Raw genomic sequence first — 27,322 nt, forward strand, 5'->3', positions numbered from 1 at the left:
CCTTGCAAAGGCATGTCATCCTGGAGGAAAATGGACTACCTGTGCAACCTGACTGGGTTACAGGTACTGCCCTATGCTACAAGTACTGATCCTAACAAAACACAAAACTAGATACAAGTCTGTCAGAAAGGATAAGGAGAAAGCAATCATCTGTGGCCACTACATGCAAAACCATTCCCTTCATGGACGTTGTCTTGCTGTTGCCTCTCCAGTGCACCTGTTGTCACTTTGAGTTGCACCAAAGCAGGTGACACTGATTCACAATCACTTAAGCTTCCTAACTGGACAGACTGATATCCCTGAAGTTTAACCGGCTTGGTGTTATGGTGGTACTGTTATTATTAAATGGTTAATTTTTTGAGCAGTATTACTTGGACTTAAATGTACAATTACACTGTAACAAGGATACCATAAAATAAATATGGCATCTTTTATTCACTTACAGTGGAGTGCATAAAACATCTATAGAATATAGAACACCTATTTAATTAATTACATTAAATTATTCAAATCAGGGAATTACACAGATGATCACTTCAGCCAGCAGCACTGTACTGGTTCGATTGATAATGTTTTTTAATGGCCAAAAATATCATCTTTCAAAATGTCTGAATGAAGCATCACAGTTTGGCTAAAAAATGCTCTGTGGAATTAAAAAGCTGCAAATAATCTTTATCAGCCAGTTTAAGTGAGCTGTAAATTTTCAATTAAGGCCTATTTTTATCGGTCAGGAAAATAATATAACACTTGCTTTTTTTTTTTTAAATGCGGCATTGGTATAGCAAGAGTATCTGTACCAGATATTCCTCTCTTTCTGCACTCCATGTAAGACAGTCAGTCATACAAGTTTGGAATGACATGAAAGTAGGAGAAAGTTTATCTTTTTCACATTTTCCCCCCCTTGCCACAGTCGGTCACTTTTGGCTTGTTTAGTTGGGGAAACTTAATTTCTGGAAATATTGTCGACTTGATTGACCAGATACTATTTGAACTGAACTGAACCATGTCATTACAGAATCAATGATGAACTGACTGATTAACTGGAAAATTGAGTGTTTACGATCATCCTTTTGCATTATTGACGCACTATTTTCCTGTTTAATACTATAAAACTGCTTTGACAATCTGAATTGTATAAAGTGCTATATAAATAAAGGTGACTTGACTTTAGGGCTGTGACGGTGGCAAAACACTAAAATATATAGGCTATCAAAGAAATAATACTGTTAAATAAGAAAGTATCCTAAATAAGAAAGTTAAATATTAAACATTTGTTGCCAAAAATTCGAAACAACATCAGTCACATGCTAGAAAATCTGCATTGGCCTGACAACAATTAGAACGCAAACATATGTTTTAAGCCTACCTTGGCTTTTCTATAGATTTTAAATTCTTTGACAGAAAAACTAAGAGGTTGACATTGACTACGTTTACAAGGACATCAGTAATCTAATTATTTACCTTATTCTGAATAAGACAATATTATGATTAAGGCGTTTACATGAGCTGCTTTTAGAATAATCCTTTCATGTTCCTGTTTTACATGTTATAGTACATAGATCGATTAATGGCACACGTCACCACGCGATGCCATCTGACGTCCCCTCCAGAATTTCACGTATAAACATATAGTTAATCTTCGTGATGATGCCATATACAGTTTTGGGTGTTTCATTTTTCATTTTATAAAAGCTTCAAGTGCAGTTAATTATTTGTATGTGCATAAAGATGACGGCGGTGTTGAAGCTCTTTTATTTGCCGTCAAACGGTTGACCACTGCAGTGTGTGTATACTGTCGCAAAATGCAGCGAAAAGTCCTACACGACGGTAATAGTTTGATTAAGGTGTGTACATGTCTGTACTGCACTCCAATAATGCGACTAAAATAGGAATACTCCACGTCTTAATTCGATTTGTGTTTACTTCGAATATGACTTTAGCCGGATTAAGGTAATCAAAAATCTCTGTTTACATGGTAGATTCTTAATCAGAGTATTGTCTTAATCATATCAAAATCGGAGTATTGATGTCCATGTAAACATAGTCATTGTCTGGTTTAAGGGAGGACCTCATTGGTGTTACGATGTTTCCAGCCGCAGTGAACACGCGTTCAGATGGTGTGCTTGTTGCACAAAAGCATTCTTAGCAACCGTGGCCAAGAGAGGGTATCTTGCCTCATGGTTCCCTCACGAAGCAAGTGGGTCATCGCTGGCATCAATTGCCTCCTCTTGCAAATATAGTCAGGAGATGGTTCTTGAGATTGGAAGTGTTCTCCCTTTTAACACTTAACGTACCACGCCGCAACAGCTAAAGTCTGTCTACACTGGACGAGACAGGAAATGTTATGTATGGTGTTTGAGGCAATTTGTGAATCAACAGTCTTATATAATTTATTTGTAAATTGTTTTTAGACTATATGTTATAAATAGCGAATTCTATTGCAACTGTTACTAACATTGCACTTGTATACAAAACTTTGTATTTTATACTTGCTATAGAGTGTGTGACGCCATGTGCATTGCTGCCAGTGGTAATCAACCACCGTGGTGATGTGGTTGTCATGACGACCGTCACAGCCCTACTTAACTTTTTTTTTTTTGGTACCATAAGGTATGCCATAATCTTTCATAAAAAAAATGTGTGGCTGTCTAACCTTGTCATTTCTTTCACAGAGAAACTTCAACTGTTGTGCCCTCTTGTGCATGAACACACCATCCAGGTGACCAGTCTCAACAGAACGGATCTCAATAGCTTTCTCCCCCCAGCCCATGATCTGGTTCGATCTGATGTAAGCTAAAAAAAAAGAAAAAAAAAAAAAGATGCAAAGTTCATAATCACAATTAAAGTTCAATTAACTGATATATTCCTGACATAAATCAAAATCAGAAAAAGGAAATATACTGTTTGTTTCGCTATCTTAGTGAAAACATTGCATAGACTTTCATTACTTTTCTATCAGTTTAATGATATTTTCTATCACCTAACCCAACCCCTACCCCTAAACTCACCAACAAAGAAACACGTGAAGAACATTCGATTTAAATAAAAACACCTTTTAGCTGATTTATAAGCCCTTTAACTAGTGAGGACCAGTAAAATGTGCTCACTAGTGGGTTGTCAAAGTAGTTCAAAATATAAGTGAGGACATTTGGTCCTCACAAGTATAGTTAAAATAAGTACACACACGTATATTGTGGTGACCTGCCGTTAACCTGGGAACTATTAAAAATAAACAATCCACTTGTTCCTGATGCTGGGATCCTTCTGAAGGCTGTACAGAGAAGAAAACAAGCTATTTAAATCGGATGCGTCAAAGCCACATGACTAAAAATGTTACTCTCCCATTTGTCCTGTTGTCAGCCGAATCAATCATATGGAATGAATGACGCATTTATATAGCGCTTTTATTGTGTATTGCTGTACACCCAAAGCGCTTTACAATCATGTGGGGGTCTCTCCTCAACCACCACCAGTGTGCAGCATCCACTTGGATGATGCGACGGCAGCCACAGGACAACGGCGCCAGTACACTCACCACACACCAGGTACTGGTGGAGAGGAGAGAGAGATAGAGCCAATCAAGTATATGGGGATTACTAGGAGGCCATGATTGATAAGGGAGGGAATTTGGCCAGGACCAAATTGGTTACACCCCTACTCTTTATGAGAAGTGCCATGGGATTTTTTTTTTTTGTGACCACAGAGAGTCAGGACCTCGGTTTAACGTCTCATCCAAAAGAATTAGGACTTGCGTTAGGACTCACGCAAACCACAGGGTGAGCACCCCCTGCTGGCCTCACTAACACAGTGGGGCAAATAAGTATTTGATATACTGCCGATTTTTCAAGTTTTCCCACTTACAAAGAATGGAGAGATCTGTAATTTTCATCGTAGTTACACCTCAACTGTGAGAGACAGAATATATATTTAAAAAAATCCAGAAAATCACATTGTATGATTTTTGAATAATTAATTTACATTTTATTGCATGCAGTAAGTATTTGATACAATAGAAAAATAGAACTTAATATTTGGTACAGAAACCTGTGTTTACAATTACAGAGGTCAGACGTTAACTGTAGTTCTTGACCAGGTTTGCACACACTGCAGCAGGGATTTTGGCCCACTCCTCCATACAGGTCTTCTCCAGATCTTTCAGGTTTTGGGGCTGTCGCTGGGCAACACGGAGTTTCAGCTCCCTCCATGGATTTTCTATTGGGTTCAGGTCTGGAGACTGGCTAGGCCACTCCAGGACCTTGAAATGCTTCTTACGGAGCCACTCCTTAGTTGCCCTTGCTGTGTGTTTGGGGTCATTGTCATGCTGAAAGACCCAGCCACGACCCATCTTCAATGTTCTTACTGAGGGAAGGAGGTTGTTGCGTATCTCTCGATACATGGCCCCATCCATCCTCCCCTCAATACGGTGCAGTCGTCCTGTCTCCTTTGCAGAAAAGCACCCCCATGCTTCACGGTTGGGATGGTGTTCTTGGGATTGTACTCATCCTTCTTCTTCCTCCAAACACGGCGAGTGGAGTTTATACCAAAAAGTTCTATTTTGGTCTCATCTGACCACATGACCTTCTCCCATGCCTCCTCTGGATCATCCAGATGGTCTTTGGCAGACTTCAGACGGTCCTGGACATGTGCTGGCTTGAGCAGGAGGACATTGCGCACGCTGCAGGATTTTAATCCATGACGGTGTAGTGTGTTACTAATGGTAACCGTTGAGACTGTGGTCCCAGCTCTCTTCAGGTCATTGACCAGGTCCTCCAGTGTAGTTCTAGGCTGATCCCTCACCTTTCTCAGGATCATTGATACTCCACGAGGCGAGATCTTGCATGGAGCCCCAGTCATCTTGAATTTCTTCCATTTTCTAATAATTGCGCCAACAGTTGTTGCCTTCTCACCAAGCTGTTTGCCTATTGTCCTGTAGCCCATCCCAGCCTTGTGCAGGTCTACAATTTTGTAGACAATTTTGTTAAATTTTCGTCCTTAGACAGTTCTTTGGTCTTGCCCATAGTGGAGAGGTTGGAGTCTGATTGATTGAGTGTGTGTGAACAGGTGTCTTTTATACAGGTAACGAGTTCAAACAGGTGCAATTAATACAGGTAATGAGTGGAGGATAGGAGGGCTTCTTAAAGACAAACTAACAGGTCTGTGTGAGCCAGAATTCTTGCTGGTTGGTAGGTGATCAAATACTTATTTCATGCAATAAAATGGAAGTTAATTATTTAAAAATCATACAATGTGATTTTCTGGATTTTTAAAAAATATTCTGTCTCTCACAGTTGAGGTGTACCTACGATGAAAATTACAGATCTCTCCATTCTTTTTTAAGTGGGAAAACTTGAAAAATCGGCAGTGATTCAAAAACTTATTTGCCCCACTGTATGGATTATGACAGAAACTGTGAACAAAACAGGTATCTGTATGCTGTCACAACTCATTGATTCAATGTTTCAGATGGAGTAAGTCTCCAGTTAACGAGCCATGTAATGAGCCTAAAAGTGGGAGAAATATGATTTTGAGCATGAAGAGGATTTGACTGTTAGTGTGCAAAGTTTCTATTTGATATTTCATTAGCTGTACTCAAGCAAATTATTTATGTACTTCATCCACCATTGGACTCTTGTTTTCCACTAGGAAACAAGAAAAGAGCATGTTTTCTGCAATATGAAGTGGAACAAATGTTCAACTTACCCACAGAGGTGGGCATCTCACCCCACTGCAGCACCACGTCTTTGGTGATCCTTCCATAAGTGTTTACATACACACCTTCATCCTCATAGCACACTAACAGCTCAATGCCTTCTGTGTTTGGGAGGATGATGATGGCATGGGTCTGGATAATCGTTTGAATCTGAGAAAAAAAAAGCAAAGTATTTTGATTAAAGTGATTATAGAAAGCATGACTGATCCTTCAAATAATTTAAAACAGTAAAGATCACGATGATAAAAGCTGGAATAAAAAAAGAGCATCTGACAATACTTGATTCAGTAGTCAAAGTCCTAAAAGAGCTTACATGTGTGGGAAGGTAAATGTCATAAACTGCCCCTGAATCCACATCTACAGCATGAAAACCAGAGCAGGAGCCATAGATGACCTTTAATCTTTGACCCTCTTCCACAGTGAGATCAACTAAGAGAGGTTTGTGGACCAGGTCTCCAAATGACTACAAAACAAGATGGGAATGTCAGTTAAGAGATACAACCACCACTCCGATTTTTAAAAACTTTACATTTTTTATTACTACAACCCGCAATTCAATGTCAAGTCACCTTTATTTCTATAGAGCTATATACAATACAGATTGTTTGTTGAAAGCAGCTTCACAGAAATATAGTGTTAGGGTTGCAAAATTCTTCACTTATGAAATGACAGCAGTGGTGCAATGTTGTCAGTTATAAAAACAAATTCAATTCAAATGCAAAGCAGCTCTAAAAATACAATAATGTTGTTATTCAGATCAATTCAATGTTGATTCAATCAGTTCAATAACAGTGTCAATGTTGCAAAATTCACCAATTTATGAACACATCTGATTACGCTTGTAAACAACAACGTCACTACTCATTTCAGTTAAAGGGGACCTATTATGCAAAAATCACTTTTAGAAGTTGTTTGAACACAGTTATGTGGCCGCAGTGTGTGAAAACAACCAGCCTACAAATGGTAAAACCACTACTCCTGGTAAAATCCACCCACTCATTTTTTTTTTATAATCCCAATAAATCATAATCAGTCTCTCAGAACAAGCGATTCCAGATTCTCCCTACGTACATGTCATCGTAGGGAAAAAGTCCTGCCCATTTGTGACACTCTGCCCTACTTAGCATAGACACAGCCCTGAGTGAGAAGCAGCAGTCCGCCATTACTGTTTTCTTGCTGTAGTTGCTTGTCTGCGCCAAAAAGACATTAGAAGTGTTGGGTTTTGGGATGCACCAACTAACATAGGAGTCTCCACAGACTCCCTCCATCTGAGCTGCTGAGGACACTGTGGTTAAGTTTAATTTTCGAAGGAAATGTCCAGGAAAAAAATCGTCCTATTGATTGAGTCCTATATGATTGTGTCAATCATTTCACGCCAGACTACCTCACAAATGAGGGTAATTTCAACGCTGGATTTTCGCAAAAGTTGATTCTGAAAGAGGGATCGATACCAACATATGCAAACATCAACATGTTTCGTATGCAAACATCAACTCCAGACAAAGTAAGCACGTCATATTTTATTTTCCAAATTCAGAGACTTATTTTACGTCTTGTAAAAAGGGGCATAATAGGTCACCTTTAAGGTTTTGTCCTCATCCGATAAGTGTCAGTGGAGCATTACGGAATATTAATTGTTTTTCAGACCCCAAATAAATAAGCCAAAGAAACCCAAACTCCATTAGGTGACAGAAATGAAGAAAAAAAACCTCAAGAGAAACCAGGCTCAGTGGGGGACCAGGACTCTTCTGGTCTAAATCAACAAACATTGTGAATTATAGTGCTATATCACAAGTCAGATCTGTGGACTGAAATTATTCCAAAATTTTGCATCCAGCTCCTTCAGCCTAAAGATAAGTATACATCAAATCTGAATTAGGTGGAAAAATGGTGTGACTTGAATATGTCAGGTATTGCACTCACCTTAAAGGCCATAAACTTGTGGTACGGCTTTGGTGCCCAAGCATACACTTCCACAAAATTTTTCAAGGCAATAACCAAGAACTTGATTCTTTCATATTTAACTAGAATGTGACAGAAAAATAAATTTTATGATCATATTCTACAGATTCCAGTTGTACTAACCATGTCTGACAGCTGGAAACTTACTTACCGACTTTGTAGTGCACACATCCCTCCAGCTCCCCCACTGTAGTCCAACCCTGTTTCTTTTCCACCTCAGGGTCATTATGCAGAATCTTGTTCCTCAGCCATGAGAGATAATAAACTCGCAGTTTGTTCTTCTTTCCTGTACAAGGGTTACGATTATAAACAACATTTCAAATATTCACTAAAGGAATGAACAAGTATTTAAACATGCTCTGACAAGTCTGTCATATATTTTTCAACCTGATATTGTCACTAGAATATTAAGGCCTTCAAGAACATCCATTTGTTGAAAACGGCGTCTGTTAATAAGTGGATAAACTTTCCCCTGCCCACTGCGATCAAGAAGCATGAGACCACTTTCAGTTCCTACCAACAGATTTACTCCTACGCAGGGAAATAAGGGAAAGAGGGAGTGATAAAAAAAATACACAATAAGCTGTTTATTTTCTGTATCCACATGATCTATGTCCAGTGGGCTATTACTGTGAACTACATACCCCAAAGTGCAGCACAGAGAATCTCAGAATTGAATCTCTTTTTGTATTTGCGGATTTCAGGTGTGTCACTCTGCGGGCGAGTGTTTACTGGGTTTACATTCACCACAGAGCCCTTACGGGATGGGTCCTGCAGACGTCCATCATTACTAAAGCCTGTTGAGAAAACATACTCATACAATCAGCTTGTGATTTAAATGCCTTTAGCTAAAATATATTCATTAATAATTTAAACATTTTTCACGTTTAAATGTTTTAAAAATTTAAATTACTTCAAGAAAAAAAAAACATTGATTTTTCATAAGTAACACTGTAAACACGGCCTCTAAATGATAAATACACATGATTAGTGTTAGGTGAACAAAGTAGTTTTATATATCACAATATAATGATTTTTGTTATTTTATCTGTGTTATTAAAAAATAAGAATAAAGATACAAATGAAAAACAGTGCTTTATGTTTTTCAGGTACAGTAGGTCAATTTAATAGTAGCATTCAAGTAAAATAATAGAGAAATTTAATAATCTGTAGTGGTCCTCACAGGACAGTATACTGGATTTTGGTCACATGACACTTCATTTAACAGCAAACTGTGCCTCTCCTTTCTCATTTCCGCTCCACGTGAGACTAGTAGTAATGTCTGATTTTAGATATTTGCATACAGCAGTATATTCAATAAACCAGAATGTTTATCGATAGACACTTTATATTGTCACCGCAACATACAGTGGGGCAAATAAGTATTTGATACACTGCCGATTTTTCAAGTTTACCCACTTACAAAGAATGGAGAGATCTGTAATTTTCATCGTAGGTACACCTCAACTGTGAGAGACAGAATATTTTTTAAAAATCCAGAAAATCACATTGTATGATTTTTGAATAATTAATTTCCATTTTATTGCATGAAATAAGTATTTGATCACCTACCAACCAGCAAGAATTCTGGCTCACACAGACCTGTTAGTTTGTCTTTAAGAAGCCCTCCTATCCTCCACTCATTACCTGTATTAATTGCACCTGTTTGAACTCGTTACCTGTATAAAAGACACCTGTTCACACACAATCAATCAGACTCCAACCTCTCCACTATGGGCAAGACCAAAGAACTGTCTAAGGACAAAATTGTAGACCTGCACAAGGCTGGGATGGGCTACAGGACAATAGGCAAACAGCTTGGTGAGAAGGCAACAACTGTTGGCGCAATTATTAGAAAACGGAAGAAATTCAAGATGACTGTCAATCTCCCTTGGACTGGGGCTCCATGCAAGATCTTGCCTCGTGGAGTATCAATGATCCTGAGAAAGGTGAGGGATCAGCCTAGAACTACACGGGAGGACCTGGTCAATGACATGAAGAGAGCTGGGACCACAGTCTCAACGGTTACCATTAGTAACACACTACACCGTCATGGATTAAAACCCTGCAGCGCGCGCAAGGTCCTCCTGCTCAAGCCAGCACATGTCCAGGACCGTCTGAAGTTTGCCAAAGACCATCTGGATGATCCAGAGGAGGCATGGGAGAAGGTCATGTGGTCAGATGAGACCAAAATAGAACTTTTTGGAATAAACTCCACTCGCCGTGTTAGGACGAAGAAGGATGAGTACAATCCCAAGAACACCATCCCAACTGTGAAGCATGGGGGTGGAAACATCATGCTTTGGGGGTGCTTTTCTGCAAAGGGGACAGGACGACTGCACCGTATTGAGGGGAGGATGAATAGGGCCATGTATCGCAAGATTTTGGGCAACAACCTCCTTCCCTCAGTAAGATGGAACATCAGATGGATCTTCCAGCATGACAATGACCCCAAACACACAGCAAGGGCAACTAAGGAGTGGATCCGTAAGCAGCATTTCAAGGTCCTGGAGTGGCCTAGCCAGTCTCCAGACCTGAACCCAATAGAAAATCTATGGAGGGAGCTGAAACTCAGTGTTGCCCAGCGACAGCCCCAAAACCTGAAAGATCTGGAGAAGACCTGTATGGAGGAGTCAAAAATCCCTACTGCAGTGTGTGCAAACCTGGTCAAGAACTACAGGAAACGTATGACCTCTATAATTGTAAACAAAGGTTTCTGCACCAAATATTAAGTTCTATTTTTCTATTGTATAAAATACTTATTTCATGCAATAAAATGGAAATTAATTATTCAAAAAAAAAATAATACAATGTGATTTTCTGGATTTTTTTTTTATATATTCTGTCTCTCACAGTTGAGGTGTACCTACGATGAAAATTACAGCTCTCTCCATTCTTTGTAAGTGGGAAAACTTGAAAAATCTGCAGTGTATCAAATACTTATTTGCCCCACTGTATATTGTCACATAACAAGTCTTAGGTCTTGAAGAAATACTTGTCCATGATTTCAGAATGACTTACCCATGTTGTTGAGGGAACTGCCACTGGAAGGAGACATCTGTAGAAGACGCGGGTCAATAAATGGGGTAAAAGAGGAAGAAGACTTGTGTTTTTGCAGTGTGTTGCTGGAAGATTGTGTCTGGAATGAATAGTACAAAAAAATTAGACAAGAAAGAGGGTAGAACAATGTAAGGTGATGCGTTTAAGCTTCTCATTTAACATGTTGAAACTGGCTACTCATGAAATAAGCTAAAATATAGTCTCTAAATGAACTTAACATGAAATAAAATGTAACTGATGCAAGTTATGTCAATTCAAAACCAAGCATGATACTCTGGTAACTAAACGGGAAGTACAGATGGCATAAAAGTTAGAAGGTTAAAGATGAAATAAAGTAAAAGCAGCTGATAACAGTTCAGAACTTAAAGAGTCTGGCAAATCTTCAGACTCTCAAGCACCTTTTCTTTATATTTTTTGTGGTCAGGGATGTTTAAAGCAATTTTTCTGCAGAAGTTAACATTTAGAAAAACTAATCTATGTAATTGCAGTAGTGCTGGCCGGTTCATACCAAATACCGGTGTTTATTTTTATGAAATTAATTTTTAAAATACAGCAATACCGCCTGCTGCCATCAGCTCCTGCATCTGACATACACAAGCGCGAAATATAGCACTATATTCAGCAACTTCCAGATCCTTTTAGCGGCTTTTTTCCATAGAAAATACATACTGACAAACCTAGCGACTTTTCTGGATAAGCCTTAGCTATGGTTCAGTTGGAAGATGTCGCCAGTGCTGCCCCGCGAGCGCAAGGTCTGACTGTCCCGGCGCAGTGTCGCCTCTCTCGGCATCTGTTCTGAACAGTGAGTGGTAGAGAAGCAGCGCATTCAGTTGGCTGTACCGTAGCAGACTTGTCAGTAAATGAGTACAAAAAAAACGTTTCCAAGCACTTGTCGCTTACTGACTGTTTGGAATTATAAATTTTTTAATTAGTTACTCAGACGCATGCAGTGCGCTGCATGAGTAAAAAAGTAATATAGCCAAAACCACCGCATAGCCACTCTTTAGTGTAGTAGATGCATGTTGATTTTATCAGATGAAGTCGCGATTATAAATGAGAGTGACTCTGGTTAACGTAGTTAATGTAGGCTATTAATGGGTCGTGTTTAGTCACTATTTAGTGTGGAATATTTCTATATTATTCACTCATCCTGACAATAAAATTTGGCATTTTAAGTCAATCTACTGCAGTATGTCCTCTCTCAGTCAGTAGAAAAAACACCCAGTCTTGCATGAAAAAAATCTAATAAAAATACCGTGAAACCGGTAAAATTTTGACCGTCATATACATTTTTGGTCATACCGCCCAGCACTAAATTGCAGTGAAACAAATATGAATAAAGTTTGTATGAATAAAGGAATAACCTTTGCGAGTTAAATTAGATAAGGTGGGGATAAATTACATTGGTGGGCACAGCGCTGTCCTTTCGAACCTTGGGACCTAATCTTAGAAGCAAAGGTTTACATAAATGTGCCTATGAAGATATGTAGTGTTGTTTTTTTGTGCCCAGTAATTGGACTGTAATGTTTCAGTTGTGTGTTATAGGCTAATGGCTATGCCTATAACTGAAATGAGCAACTATTAGCCAATCACAGCTTTAGAATATACCATGCCTACCCAACTTTCTACTCAACTTTCCGTGTGTAGAAACACTCAGAAACACGATGTAAACTAGGGATGTCTACGATTAATCAGCGTTCAATTAAATGTCGGTAAGAGATGCAATTGATTAAAGCTATCGATGGTCGATTAAGCAGTTTCATTTTGTGGTGCGTGCGGCTCATGCGCAAAACACGTGCACGCGGTTGTGAGTGATGGTGATGGGGCTGGATCTTTCATGAAAATAATTCAATCACATAAGTTACATTTTTAATGTGATCCAAACCTTAAAAGTGCATTAAAACAGAAACAAAGTTCTTTTGTACTGAAATCTAACTAAGTCATGTTTAATTATAATTTCCCCAAATAATTGTTTCATATCGGGCTCTGCGCTTTGACAGGGCTGCGGGACACGAGCAGGACAGATAAATATTAGGCTATATACACACACTCACTGGCCACTTTATTAGGTACACCTTGCTTGTACTGGATTGGACCCCCTTTTGCCTTCAGAACTGCCTTAATTCTTTGTGGCATAGATTCAACAAGGTATTGGAAACATTCCTCAGAGATTTTGGGCCATATTGACATGATAGCATCACGTAGTTGCTGCAGATTTGTCGGCTGCACATCCATGATGCGAATCTCTCGTTCCACCACATCCCAAAGGTGCTCTATTGGATTGAGATCTGGTGACTGTGGAGGCCATTTGAGTAAAGTGAACTCATTGTCATGTTCAAGAAACCAGTCTGAGATTATTTGAGCTTTGTGACATGGTGCATTATCCTGCTGGAAGTAGCCATCAGAAGATGGGTACACTGTAGTCATAAAGGGATGGACATGGTCAGCAACAATACTCATGTAGGCTGTGGCGTTTAAACGATGCTCAATTGGTACTAAGGGGCCCAAAGTGTACCAAGAAAATATCCCCCACACCATTACACCACCACCACCACCAGCCTGAACCGTTGAGACAAGGCAGGATGGATGCGGGGTGGTGATGGCGCAGTGGATAAGACACATGCCTTTGGTGTGAGAGACCCGGGTTCGAATCCACTGTGAGACACCAATGTGTCCCTGAGCAAGACACTTAACCCCTAGTTGCTCCAGAGGCGTGCGACCTCTGACATATATAGCAATTGTAAGTCGCTTTGGATAAAAGCGTCAGCTAAATGAATAAATGTAAATGTAAATGTAAATCCATGCTTTCATGTTCTTTACGCCAAATTCTGACCCTACCATCTGAATGTCACAGCAGAAATCAAGACTCATCAGACCAGACAACGTTTTTCCAATCTTCTATTGTCCAATTTTGGTGAGCCTGTGCTAATTGTAGGCTCCACTTCCTGTTCTTAGCTGACAGGAGCGGCACCCGGTGTGGTCTTCTGCTGCTGTAGACCATCTGCTTCAGGGTTCGACGTGTTGTACGTTCAGAGATGGTATTCTGCATACCTTGGTTGTAATGAGTGGTTATTTGAGTTACTCTTGCCTTTCTATCATCTCTAACCAGTCTGCCCATTCTCTGATCTCTGACATCAACAAGGCATTTTCGTCCACACAACTGCCGCTCACTGGATATTTTCTCTTTTTCTTACCATTCTCTGTAAACCCTAGAGATGGTTGTGCATGAAAATCCCAATAGATCAGCAATTTTTGAAATACTCAGACCAGCCCGTTTGGCACCAACAACTATTCCATGTTCAAAGTCACTTAAATCCCCTTTCTTCCCCATTCTGATGCTCGGTTTGAACATCAACAAGTTGTCTTCACCACATCTAGTGGAGTTGTTGCCATGTGATTGGCTGATTAGCAATTTGTGTAACCAAGCAATTGAACAGGTGTACCTAATAAAGTGGCCGGTGAATGTATAATTTATTCCCACAACTTGTTAATTAATTCCAACGACTTATTAATTTGCAGCCACTGTCTGTTTCTTTAATTTGTCCCCTAGAAAACGCACGATTTAACTGAGGAAACAAAACAGGGCTCTGAACCGGTTCAAGGAACGAAAACGAAAACCGGAAACGAACAAAATTTTGACTGGAACAGAACCGGAAACAGAAACTAAATCAAATTGTATAGTTCTGAACAGAATGGAAAATTTGAAATGGCCATTAACCAGTTAATAATGTTATTTTATCGTTCCATTTAATATTTAAAATTTGCGAGTGAAATGCCCTCCCACGCTCAGCTGTGAACTCAAATGGCAATGAATTCTGCTATCATCTGTTTTAATGGGAGGTAGCAAAATCTGACAGGGTAGCACAAATCGTCAGAACACCGGCGTTAGAGTTTATCCGAGGACAGTGTAAGATGGATTCTGTGCGCTTCTGTGAACAGAGAAAACACAATAAAAATATAGGCTTACATAAAAAGGAATACATATGCCTATACACTAAATATATTTAACGTAAATCATTGACAGATTAACAAAAAGAAAAAATAAATATGCCGAGTTAGGCCTACGGTTCATTGTGATGCATTCCAACGTTCTCAGAAAGGAAAACGAGACACAAAGTAGTTTTCTTTATTTTGCAAAAGCTTTACAGTTTTATTTGTTTTGCAATAGCTTGAAAGTTTTGAATGATGTCTTGCATCTGTATAACCAATCAGGATATGGCCATATCGCGCTGGCGCCTCACGTGCACAAAGACACATATTTTTGCAACATTGCAGCCAGTTCATTATCAAAATAAAATACAGTTAAAGGATGCGTAAAAAGTTACAGTGCTCCGTTGTCTAATCTGTTGCGTTCAGCGTGACCACCGCCTCACTGTGCTGTTATTGCCGATGTGAAGGATGATGTTTTACGTCGATGAAAGTAAAAGCCAATAAATAATATTTTAGTATACATAGAGAATATGAAAACATTTGGATTCGTGCCGAGTGAGAGAGGTAGGCATCAGTTTCACCTTTAATTAGTTTTTTGAATGACGTTTTTATAACCTATAGGCTATATCCTTAAGTTTAGAAGATTTGTTGTGGAGAGAAACTAATAACTGTGTTTATGTTTTATAAACATTTTTGATTTACAGGCATTTTAGCCTACATCATTTCTGAATAATAGCCTAATAAAATGTCACGTGGCTTAGCCTTTGTTTTTTGTTTTTCCTCAAAACGCAATTTTATACAAGTAGCATTTTTTTTATAATTTGCAGCAAACATTTTTAAATATCTTAAAAAAATACTTTAATGTCTTTAAAGCATTAATAGATTTTTTTATTTTGTTTAGTAGCCTACATTTAGAAATTTAAAAATCTAGAAAAGATGATGCTGTATTGGCTGTGACTAAGTGCAGCGGGTTAAGATACCATCTCTTTCCAGTTTTTTTTTTCTTTCTTTTTGTTTTTGTGTAAAGAAAACACTGTACTTTATTATTATTATTATTATTATAGGCAAAGACAATTTTAAAAATAACAGTATTAATCGTTATTCTTTCTACTCGAATAAAACCAATAATAATACAGAGGAACGCAGGAACAGAAACGTTAAAATATCGATTCTGCTCTGAGTGAACTGATTGACTTTTTTTTTTTCGTTTTCAAGCCCTGGAACAAAATAAGTTATAAGAACGAATTCTTAATTCATGGCCACAAAATCTTTCATTTCTCCCAGCAAGTTTACCACAGTAAGAGATGCAAAAACAGTGATTAAAAGTGAACAACAATAAAATAAACCTGCGAAATTAGAGGCTAATACAGTGAGGATTTTGGAAAAGAAACAATAAATAATATTAAAAATCGTCGAAATTCATCACCAACCGGCAAAACAGAACACAAAGAAATGAAACCATTTAAAGAGGCGCATTCAGCATCTCCATGGCATGATGGGATATAAACAGCCAACAAAGTAAATGATCCGTAACTACACTCTTCATTTTATTAAATTATAAATCACACCTATTCATTTTACAGTCCTGCTACTAGCCTTTTATTTAGAATAAAACCCCTTTAATTCAGGTGAAGAAGCTGGCATTTTGAGTGGCATTTGCACACCCTGGCATGCCAATGACTATATGCCACTGCTATAAATGCATTTTGCAGAGTTACGGTTAACAATTAATCGATTAATTGATTGTTAATTTAAAGGCAGGGTAGGTGATTTGGTTCAAAAACATCTTTTATTATGCTGGTTGAAAGTCTCTTCACATCTCGATAGCACTCATTAAGTTAAGTGGTTTAAATGTATTTATCGTCTGTGGAAGGCGTAGGACCCAAAAAACTTTGTCCAATCAAAACGTTTGGTCCGAACATTACGATAGGCTGTCCTGCCTGGCTGTCAAATATGTATTTGCATAACTATGCACACCCTGTTTGCGCAGATGTGATACGTCATCTGCGTGTTCCAGCAAGAATGAAAGGGCTATTGCTGCAATATAATGCGCTTTGCACTGTAATGTTTTGTCACCAGTGAATGAGACGTGAAGTAATCTGACAAGGCTGCATTCAATCCTCCACCAATGCTGTCTCTCGTCGTGTTGCAGGTTAGTCTCTCGTCTGCCTGAGCGCGTTTGTGTGTTTTGGGGGAGGTGTGGTTTGCAGAGTGATTACACAGGGAGGATGGGGATCTTGCTTTCAAAGCTAACTTGCTTTTGCTAGCCTTTCTTTAAATGACAATCGATCATGGAAATAATCGAAAATTGACATCCCCAATGTAAACATACAATCACTGACTGAAACTCTGATTTGCTGCATGTACCTCACATTTTGTGATGTTGCTTCAACTTTGCTTTTCAAACTGGACAAATGAAATGGCTAAGAAAAAGGCAAAAATATCCAGTTTCCCCTTAATAACAGACACTATGGCTACTAAAAAAAATTTCAGTGATGTGCAACTTGCATATATCTGTTACTGTTAACATATATAAAAAAATGTGTTTAAGGGTTTCACACTGCTTAACGATCCACTGCAGGGCCTCATCTGTGTGTTCCAGAATCTGGGACCCTCTTAGCATCCCACAGCCAAGGGCGTAGAATTTTGTAGGGATAATAGGGACACGTCCCTACTAGTGTTGTCACGATACTGGAATTTCTAACTTCGATACGATACCTTGAAAAATATCGATACTCGATACCATTTTCGATACCACGGTGAAAAAAACTGCCACAATATTAAGGGGGTAATTTTTTTAATTTAAAGATAAATGTAACTAGTCGAGAACATGCGGTATATTTTACATGAACAAAAAAATGTCTTGAGGTAGTGCATTTGTTGATTTATTTATTAATCTTAGTTAAATGTTAATTGAAACTAACGTTTACTAATACATGTACTAATTAAAATCCAAAGTTCTATTTGTTGATATTCTCATTTGCTTCATAACCAAAATATTTCCAGATATAGGGCCCTATGAAATCCATTTTATTTTTCCCCAAATTCCGTTTTATTTTTTTCTACATGCAATTTTTTCCATTTTAATTTTTCTGGATTCCGTTTTTTTCCGTTTGAATTTTTCTGGACTCATTAATGGTCAAATTAAATGCTATTAAATCTAAAAACATGTCTAATTCATTAAAATCATGAAAATTATACAATTTAACATTTAATTTATTAAAAGTGTAACAAAAATGACACGTTTAGGGCTGTATGAAATGTTTTATTTTTTCTCACCTTATGTTTTATTGTTACCAAATTCTGTGTTTTAGCATGTCTATTAGGCTATTTGAATGCATACAAACAATTTTTATTTATTCTTACAGTAGCCTTATGAAATGTGTTTTCCCCCTCAGAAATTCTGTGTTGTGTATTTAAATTTTACTGGATATCAGATGAAGGCATAAAACAATTTTAATTAATTTATATTTGAATTAATGAAAACTAAACATTTACATTTTTGGCAAATGAAGGGGATTTACTATTAAAATTAAAATATTTTGTGATTATTTCTTAAAAAAAAAATTAACAGTAGTAGTAAGTAGTAGTATTATGTACATTCTACTGAATAATAGTAATATAGCCTATTTCTGGCACACGGTCTTTAATAGGCTAAGTTAAACCGAACTTTTATTTTGACGGGTTGCCGTGAATACTTCTAAAGTTCTGTGTGTGTATGATATGACGCTAGTTTTACTCAAATTAAATGGTAAAATGCTCGTAAAGTGCCTTTCAGATCAGTTCTGGAGATATTGTTGATGTATTTATGTCCTCATTGAGACGGCAGACGCTGAAATCACCGCGAACGCCACATTAGTAAACAAAACCGCACGTGCAGCACATTCACACAGAGACGCGCAGAACATGCAGGATTCATATTTAAATCCACTTTTGCAGCTTAATATTTACAGATACTAGTCCATATCGCGATTTGATTTAAGTGTAATGACCTACTTTTGATTAATTCATCCAAACTTTGACAAATTCCGTGACATTCCGCGTTAAACTGTAAATTCCGTGTTTATGACTGGATTCCGTGCGCGTTCTCTGCATCACGGAGATCATAGATCCCTACAGATAGCGCTCCTGCTGTGTTCTTTAACAACCAGAGCACTCATCTTTCTATTCACTTCACTTTTGCTATTTAACCAGAGCGAAGGAGACGAGTGCGGTCACATGTGGTGCTTGTCCACGCGCCTTTGGAGAGAAGTGAAAGTGACAGCTCGGCTAGTATCGGTGTATCGATACTTTGGGAAATTAATATTGGTACCGTTCAGATATTTCAGTATCGATATTTATCGAAATATCGATATTTTTGACAACACTAGTCCCTACCAATATCCAGCAACCATTAAATTGTCCTTAGCAATAATTTTGATCGAACAATTAAATGTAACCACTGTTGTTGTAATTTAACATCTTATTAATAAAACCTACAATGTACAGACAAGCAGAAGATCCCAGAATATGAACTCAGCACCCAGCACTCTAATGCTAATCTAATCTATCACTCTAAGGCTGTAATTATTGTCTGCTGAACATGCTAACATAAAAAAAAAAACCCAAAAAACATTCTACCATGGAGGGTTGGTGCTGACATGTCCCCACCAATGTCAAAATCAAACCTACGCCCTTGCCCACAGTGCTTCAAATTCATCTGCTCATCTTTACCACAAAATAAGTAAGTTTCGACCATACTTTTTACTTCAATACAAGTAACTTTCAACCACACCAAGGAACAACATTGAACTGCCTGAAATCAGAGATGTTACTAACTGAAATCAAAGTCAAACTGTATATTTCTCAATATCAACATAGAGGCTTAAATTTCTAATAATTAAATTTGGAAAATGTTAAACTCACATCAGACTCTTTGGCAACCAACTACTGTTCCACTTAAGACAACTGATCTTCTCTACATTCACAGCTTCCCTCTGATTACCAAGTGAGGCTTGCATCCTGAAATAAGCTAAAAAAGAAATGCTAGAGACATACACAGATGAAAGTTCTGTTGTGTACTGCACCATCTACTGTATGAAAAGCTGTTCTTTCAGTCTGACAGATATTCATTTTGCTCCTGCTTTGAATAGACCCATTGCTTGTGATTTCTTGTGTTTGGTGGGAAAAGAACTTCACATGCTACCAAGACCTCAAAAAATAATGGTTTTGTTTGAAGCAGTCAGAATAGTAGAGCCCACATGAAGACAGCAGCAGAATTCAGTGCCAAGGGCAGGGGACATACCTCACTGACTATCAGCATGTCCATGGGAATCTGGGGGGACATGGATGGGCCGGCATGACTGGATGAGGGGGAGGATGAAGGGGAGTGATGACTCTGTTGGATGAGATCAGGCAGCAGGTGAATGCGGCCTGCATAGCAGTTTCTCTCCTGGTGGCTTTGACTGTGTGAAGGGCTCAAACCTGGACCCAGACTGGACCCTGGAATGGGACGCAACTGCTTTCTCTCAGATATGCTCTGGAACCAAGAACAGGGACAGTTCAGTCTGAACTCAGCTAAAAATAGAACGAGGGTCTGAGGGAAGGAATGCTGTATTCTGGAATGTCACCAGCTTAAACACTGTATTTGACTCGTTTGGGTCTTATCTTGCTCTGCTCTAAATAGTACCCTTTTTTTTTTTGACAAAACGTAACCCAAAATAAAAAGTCAGCACAGAAATGATGGGAAAAATATGGAACACATGAAGATATATGATATAATGAAATTGAGTTGAATTGAGAAAAAATATTGTTACAGTACCTGTCTAACGATTAAAGTTACATCATTGCTAGGTGTGGTGGCTGGATCACTCTCTGATTCATCATGAACAAGCATGGTTTTCACTGACTCTGTTTCACCATTACTCAGCTTTGATGAGCTGGAGAGGAAAAAATTAATCCTAAAATTGTGGTTTCCTGTATGGTTTCCAGAGTAGTGTTTTAATTAATCGGACTGTGTCACATACCATGTCCTTGAGTCCTCTGCTCCTGAAGTGGATTCATCACCCTGCTCCTGCTCCTGCTCCACCACATCATCATCTACATCTGAATCTTCACTCGATGAGTAATCTGTCACCTTATGATGAGGTCGCACATCTTCCACTGCACGTAGCTCCTTGGCTAGAGCAGTGAGATCCTGGAGGTGTGGGAAAAGTTTACATGTAAGAGTCTTTGTCAACACCACTCTTAAATGGATTCCTCTCTTTCTTTCACACTGAAAAGTTTTATTTATTGCAATAGGGTCATTCTGTCAAATCAACCAAATTTCAGAAACTTCCTTACTTTGCTAATATTGTTTTCTGAAGAAAGATAAACGTGTATAGTGATGAAATCCAAAATATTAAATGTCATGGATGAATATTTACTGAGTAATCCACTATTTTGTAGAGGGGGGGCCAAAATGGCAATTTTCACCTTAGATTCAGAGCCAAAGTACAGGGGGCTAAAAATGACTTCAGAAAAATGGCAGCATCATAATGTTATTTTTACACAGAGATTTGTAGTTCTATTAGTAAAATCTGTTAACTTTAGCAATCTTTGTTACATTATGTGCCAGTGATGACCATTCAAAAATGGGAAAGCGGCACATTTCAAGTTTTCACTCCAAAGTTTCATGCCTGTAACTCAAGAAGTATTAAATATATCTTAATGTCCTTTTAGAAATTGGGTCTCAACAAACTTTCCTTTTGGCCTCTTCATGTTTAAGCGTTAAACATACCTGTCTGAATGAGAAGGGCCTGGCTTCAGACATGCACTTGCATTTTCAGACTTGCACTCTCAGACACCTGCACTTCCGCAAGTGACGTCACTTGCAGTCTTTTAATTTTTTTACTTTATTTAATTATTTTTTAAATTGAACCTGTCAACATTTTACACAAGTAGCCAGGTGGTGAATACAAGACAAAAGAAACTAAATTACAATGTCACTTGCAATCGCCGCTAGCACTTTTCGCTACCTGCGACGTCACTTGCAATCCATACAAACCATGCGTGTTGCCAATGGAGATAAGACACTGTGGTGGTTAAACGATTTAAACTAATTTAATGTCATATCATACAGGGTCCTGCAAGTCATCTTTAAGAGAAAAGGGTAAGACCCGCAAATACGTGGTCACAGAACAGCAGAATATGAACGCAGTGTTCTCATTAAGCGTTTTTAAACCTCCCGTAGAAAATCATAAACACTTAATATGGCTTAATGTATTAAAATGTGTTAATGTGCTATTAAAAGATCAAATTCAATATACAGTTTAATTAAATGTAGGCATTATGTATAGGCTATAGTATTTTCCTCCCATACCGCAAAACGTGGCATAATGTGGCATACCGGCTGCCAGCATGGATAGGCATGGAGATGACTGAGATGTCACTAAAAGCTGACATCTCAGTTCATCGCTATCTCATTAAGCTCTGTTATAACACAATGAATCTTTCACAATGTCTACACTTCGTGTATTAAAATGAGTTGATTCGTGAGCACGCAATTTCAGCACTGGCCATCGCATTCCAGAAATCAACAGCGGAGTCTGTGATTGGCTACATTGCGCAACCCTTTAAACACGTGTTATAAATAGAAACTCTGCCTAGCTTTCGCATGTTAATCATTTTAATGTTAATATTAGTTGCTCCTTTTGCTTGTTAGTTGTTCCTTGCAACAGATAAATAACAATTTATATTTTTTAGACATTTTATGTTTAGATCGTTTCTATTTTGCGGGAGTCCTGCAAATAATTTTATTCTCCCGCACCCGCACTCGCCCATCAAGAGTTGTCCCGCGCCGCACCCTGTTGCGTTGGGTCCCGCGGTACTCCCGCGGGAGTGCAGGTCTCTAGTTTGAGGTACTATCAGTGATTTTGCCAAATATGTCCTTTGGAAATAGATACCACTTCGATCTATAACTGCTTCACATTTTATAACAATAAAAAAGAAAAAGAAATTCCAATAATTAATACAGTTGAGGTAAATTTAGTTTTTTTGATGTGAATGCAATGTGTGGCAAAAGCAACCACACTTCTCTATGAGGCGTGGGATTTTATTAAAACATGTTACAATACTGCATGCTTGAACTCTTAGTAGGTTCAGAAGCTGTTAAACTGAACAAAATCCCTTCTTCCAAATAACCCTGAAACTGATTCAAATATAGAATCTTATGAATAGCCTACAGAGAGTAAGGTAATGTGCCTCAACTTGACCATTTCAGTGAATCTTTAGAACTCAAACGTGTGTTCTGTATATTGAGGGAAACAATATACAATTCTAATTTCAACATTATTTATTCTTAGCTCAAACATTGTTTTTTTTTAATTAAATAAGTATCGGCTGTATACAAAGTGAAAACATTTGGTTTTCAACCACTGAAAATGAGTACATTTCAACAATCTGAACATAGAGCATCATCATCATTCAGTCCCCATATCTCTAGGACTGAATGATGTAGGGCCTTGAAAATTAATATTCCAAAAGAAAAGTTCATTAAGAACTAAAATCATATTGGTTATAGGCACGCAAACTTTGGAAAAAGAATATTTATGGCACTCAGACAGGTATGTTCAATGCAGTTGTCTTGACAAAATGAGATGGGGTTCCTCAGGGGTCAACCCTAGGGCCATTACTCTTTAGTTTGTATCTGAATGATCTTACAGATGTTTGTCCTGATGTGCATATTCAAATGTACGCAGATGACACTGTGATTTATGTAAACGACAAAAAAGGTGGCACAAAAATTATCTAATGCAATGACAAAATTTTTAGATTGGTTTACTCAGTGCTGCTTAACATTAAATGTTCGTAAAAGTGCATGTATGTATTTTAAAATAAAAAAGGAGGAGGTCCAACCAGCTATAAAAATTACAAATTGTAGCAGATTTTAAGTATCTTGGAGTTATTTTAGATTCTCATTTGACATTTGAAAAGCATGTTCGAAAAATAGTTTGTGCAGCGTCACCTCAACTTAGAAATTTTAAATTTATACGGAGTCAACTTTCAATAGAAGCCTCAAGAGTTTTTTTTATTTCTTTGATCTTTTCTCATTTCTCTTATTGTATTACTTCATGGTCGCAAGCAGGAAAATCTGCTCTTAGACCTTTATATATTTTGTATAAACGTGCTCTAAAAGTATTCGATAGGAAACCTTGTAGGTATCATCATTGTTTGATTATTGATAAGTATCATTTTTTTACTTTTGACAATTTTATTGCGTTTTATAATTGTTGTCTAATGTACAAAATTGTTAACAATCTTGCAACCTCACCCTTAAAGGAATTTGTTTTTTCTTGTACTGAAAATATATAAGAAACTAGAGCTTCGTCTAGAAGTGATTGTGCAGTGAATTTTAGAGCTACTGATTTTGGTCGTTCAGCTTTCTCTGTAAGGGCTGTTAATAACTGGAATAATTTACCAATTACTATAAGACAGTGTTCTACTTTAGCACAATTTAAGTTACATTTGAAATCATGGTTAAAAACGAGTCAGGTGTGTGACCATTGAGTATTTCTGTGTTTTTAATGAAATTGAGTTGTAAAATTTTTAGAATTGTTTGTAGGATGATGCTTTGCATTATTTATAGGGGATATTTTGTAGAAATTTGGTTTGTAGTTTCTATGTGAGAAATCATATTTTTTGTTAAATTTTGGAGGGATTTTACTGTAAATCGTATTACGCTGATGTTTTTTTGTCACATAATTTGTTTTGTATTCTCCTGCCCAGGGACAGCAGATGAAATTTAGCTCTGTAGCTAATTCTGGGGCAGTTTTCGGACTGTCTATTGTCCCTGTCAAATAAAAAAAAAAAAAAAGGTGTAATTGGAAGCAAAATTCACTTTACAAGTTGTTTGAACAAATTGTTTAGTGTGTGATCCTATAATGCTAAAAATCCACTAAGTGTTTTTTTTTTTTTTTTTTTTTAAATCCCCGTTCTCAAATCAGGCTGTTCTGAGATTCCTGTCAGAATGACGTAGTTCTGCACAGGCCGCTCCCACGATAGTTGATTGACAAGGCCGTCTTCCCTTAGACCCACCCTGAGTGAGCTGAGAGCTGTCCGCCATTGTGTCAACTCCGGTGCAGGGGAAGACAAGAATGTCTCCGATTAAGTGATTGAGATGTTTTGTTGTTGGATGTAATAATGAACATACCAGTTGTCATTTACTCCGACATCTGAGCCGCTGAAGACGCAGAAGATTAATGTTACTTTCGTTTTGAATGCGCCGATCCCGATCTGCCTAAATGCATCTATGTTCGCGCGAATCATACGTGATCCAGCCTCACCTACAGAAGTAGTGAGTATAAGGGTTTTTTATGAATCTTTGCAAATCGCCTTTTCTAATAATGTGCTAGTTAGCCAGTTTCGCGGCTGAAGTTTACAGTCTGCTCGTCACTCCACGGAAGAGAGGGGTGGGGTCAGCAGAGCTCATTAGCATTTAAAGCAACATGGACTAAAAAACAGTTTGCTGAAAACAGAGCTAATTTTGACAGGGTAAAAAAAAAAATGGTTTTTTACATTACCATTGAGAAATTTTAACCAAAGTATGTTATAGACTTTTCATTAAGACCCTAAAGAATAATATCAACTTGTGGAAAATGGGCATCCGATGACCCCTTTAAAATGGTTTTCTATGGGTAAAATGTTTAACAGGTTAAACGCATTGCGCTAATTATGGGCTCATTTGCTTGTCTGTACATAGAATGCTTTATTAATGATGTGTTTACCGAGTTTGGTCTTTTAAAAACACTGCCTTAACGCATTAAGCCATGTTAAGTGTTGTCCGTATGGTATTCAGTGATTCTGCTTCAGTGTGGAAAGGTCTGAAAGACATCACCAATTACAAGACACCATCCCCCAGCACTGTGGAGAATCAACAACTGGCAGACGATCTGAATGAGTTCTACTGCAGGTTTGAAAAACACCATTCACACCTCCTGCAACCCCCCTCTCCCCCACGCCCGCACTGAAAATAAGTGAAGATGACGTGCGCCAGGTCTTCAGAAAGAACAAGAGAAGGAAGGCACCAGGCCCAGACGGTGTGACACCAGTCTGTCTGAAATCCTGTGCTGACCAGCTGTCCCCCATCTTCACACAGATCTTCAACAGATCACTGGAGCTGTGCGAAGTCCCCTCATGCTTCAAACGCTCCATCATCCCCGTCCCAAAGAAACCCAAAATTACTGGACTTAATGACTACAGACCTGTGGCTCTAACATCTGTGGCCATGAAATCATTTGAAAGACGGTTGGAAAGACGTTGGACGTTCAAATGTTGGAAATCATTTGAAAGACAAAGGTTTTGGCTTATCTGAAGGACACCACTGGACCCCCTGCAGTTTGCCTACAGAGCAAACAGGTCTGTGGATGATGCAGTCAACATGGGACTGCACTTCATCCTGCAGCATCTAGACAGACCAGGATCTTATGTGAGGATCCTGTTTGTAGACTTCAGCTCCACTTTTAACACCATCATCCCATCACTCCTTCAGCCCAAACTAACTCAGCTCTCTTTACCCACCCCCATGTCAGTGGATCAACAGCTTCTTGACAGACAGGCAGCAGCTAGTGAGGCTGGGAAAATACACATCCAGCACCCGTACGATCAGCATCGAGGCTCCTCAGGGCAGCGTTCTCTCCCCACTGCTCTTCTCCTTGTACACCAATGACTGCACATCTAAAGACCCCTCTGTCAAGCTCCTAAAGTTTGCAGATGACACCACAGTCTTCGGCCTCATTCTGGACAGTGACGAGTCTGCTTACAGACAGGTGGTTAAGGAGCTGGCTGCAGTGTTAATTTCGTTGACGAAGACGGAAAATATTCGTAGACAAACCTTTTTTCTGTGACTAAGACGAGACGTTGACGAGCTAAAACTAATATCTGATGATAAAAAATATGACGAAATTTATTCGCGTCTTCATTAACAAGACGAGACGGGACTAAAATGTTATTTGAGGACTACCGGACATTCAAAATACATCCTACAGGCTAAGTTAACTGTCTTGTCTTTCAAAATGTGCTTCTCTGTCATTGGATAAGGGGCGTTTGCATATCTAGTCTCAGTATGGCAGCCGCAGTGGACGGATAGCCTACCAAAACGCGAACTAGCGATCTGAAACAATGCCCTCAGCAACCGAAGGGTTAGGGAGTGGGTGACCAGGCGTCCCGTTTTTCCCGGGAGTCACAATTCATTGTCGATTAACTTAAAGTCAGTGAAGGTGCGATAGGCGGAAACGCGCTGATAGAAGTGCTCTCTCTTGTGCACGCTCCACTTCTTCAGTTCTCATACAGCGCGCGATCAGTTCTCAGTGCTCAAATACACACACAGCAGTCCAAATGTCTCTCATGTAGAGTATCTCACGGAAATACAGTCCGTTATGGTTTAAGTGAGCTTAAACAGGTGGGTGAAAACTGAATGTATGTCAGTAGGCTATTACATACATACCTTCCATCTTAAATGGACAGCATTCCTAATTATCTGTCATAAATGTTAACCAACAAAAGATGTTAAATAAATGTATACTTGTTAAGTAAACCTACTGTATCTGAAAAATGAGTTTAATTTATATTTCTACCAAAAAATGAAAATTTATTCCAGTTTTTCCAAATTCAATCCTTGATTCAAATTTCTCATAACTAAGCTTA

At 38.4% G+C, this 27,322-nt stretch overlaps 1 protein-coding gene across 2 annotated transcripts in view; it reads right to left on the reverse strand.

Annotated features, from left to right (window-relative positions):
- Window positions 1–27,322, reverse strand: part of LOC306873918 (mitogen-activated protein kinase kinase kinase kinase 4-like) — an 83,545-nt gene that overhangs the window by 3,928 nt on the left and 52,295 nt on the right. For both annotated transcript variants that reach the window (XM_079423478.1, XM_079423479.1), the window contains 11 exons: window positions 20,668–20,837; window positions 20,463–20,580; window positions 19,947–20,180; window positions 10,694–10,811; window positions 8,317–8,469; window positions 8,060–8,203; window positions 7,824–7,958; window positions 7,634–7,734; window positions 6,024–6,173; window positions 5,701–5,860; window positions 2,654–2,793 (listed from right to left, as the gene is read on the reverse strand). In XM_079423478.1, coding sequence (XP_079279604.1) covers window positions 2,654–2,793; window positions 5,701–5,860; window positions 6,024–6,173; window positions 7,634–7,734; window positions 7,824–7,958; window positions 8,060–8,203; window positions 8,317–8,469; window positions 10,694–10,811; window positions 19,947–20,180; window positions 20,463–20,580; window positions 20,668–20,837 — 1,623 coding nt within the window. The remainder of the gene's footprint in view (window positions 1–2,653; window positions 2,794–5,700; window positions 5,861–6,023; window positions 6,174–7,633; window positions 7,735–7,823; window positions 7,959–8,059; window positions 8,204–8,316; window positions 8,470–10,693; window positions 10,812–19,946; window positions 20,181–20,462; window positions 20,581–20,667; window positions 20,838–27,322) is intronic.

This window comes from Barbus barbus (assembly GCF_936440315.1).
Source record: "Barbus barbus genome assembly, chromosome: 8".
NCBI lineage: Eukaryota > Metazoa > Chordata > Actinopteri > Cypriniformes > Cyprinidae > Barbus > Barbus barbus.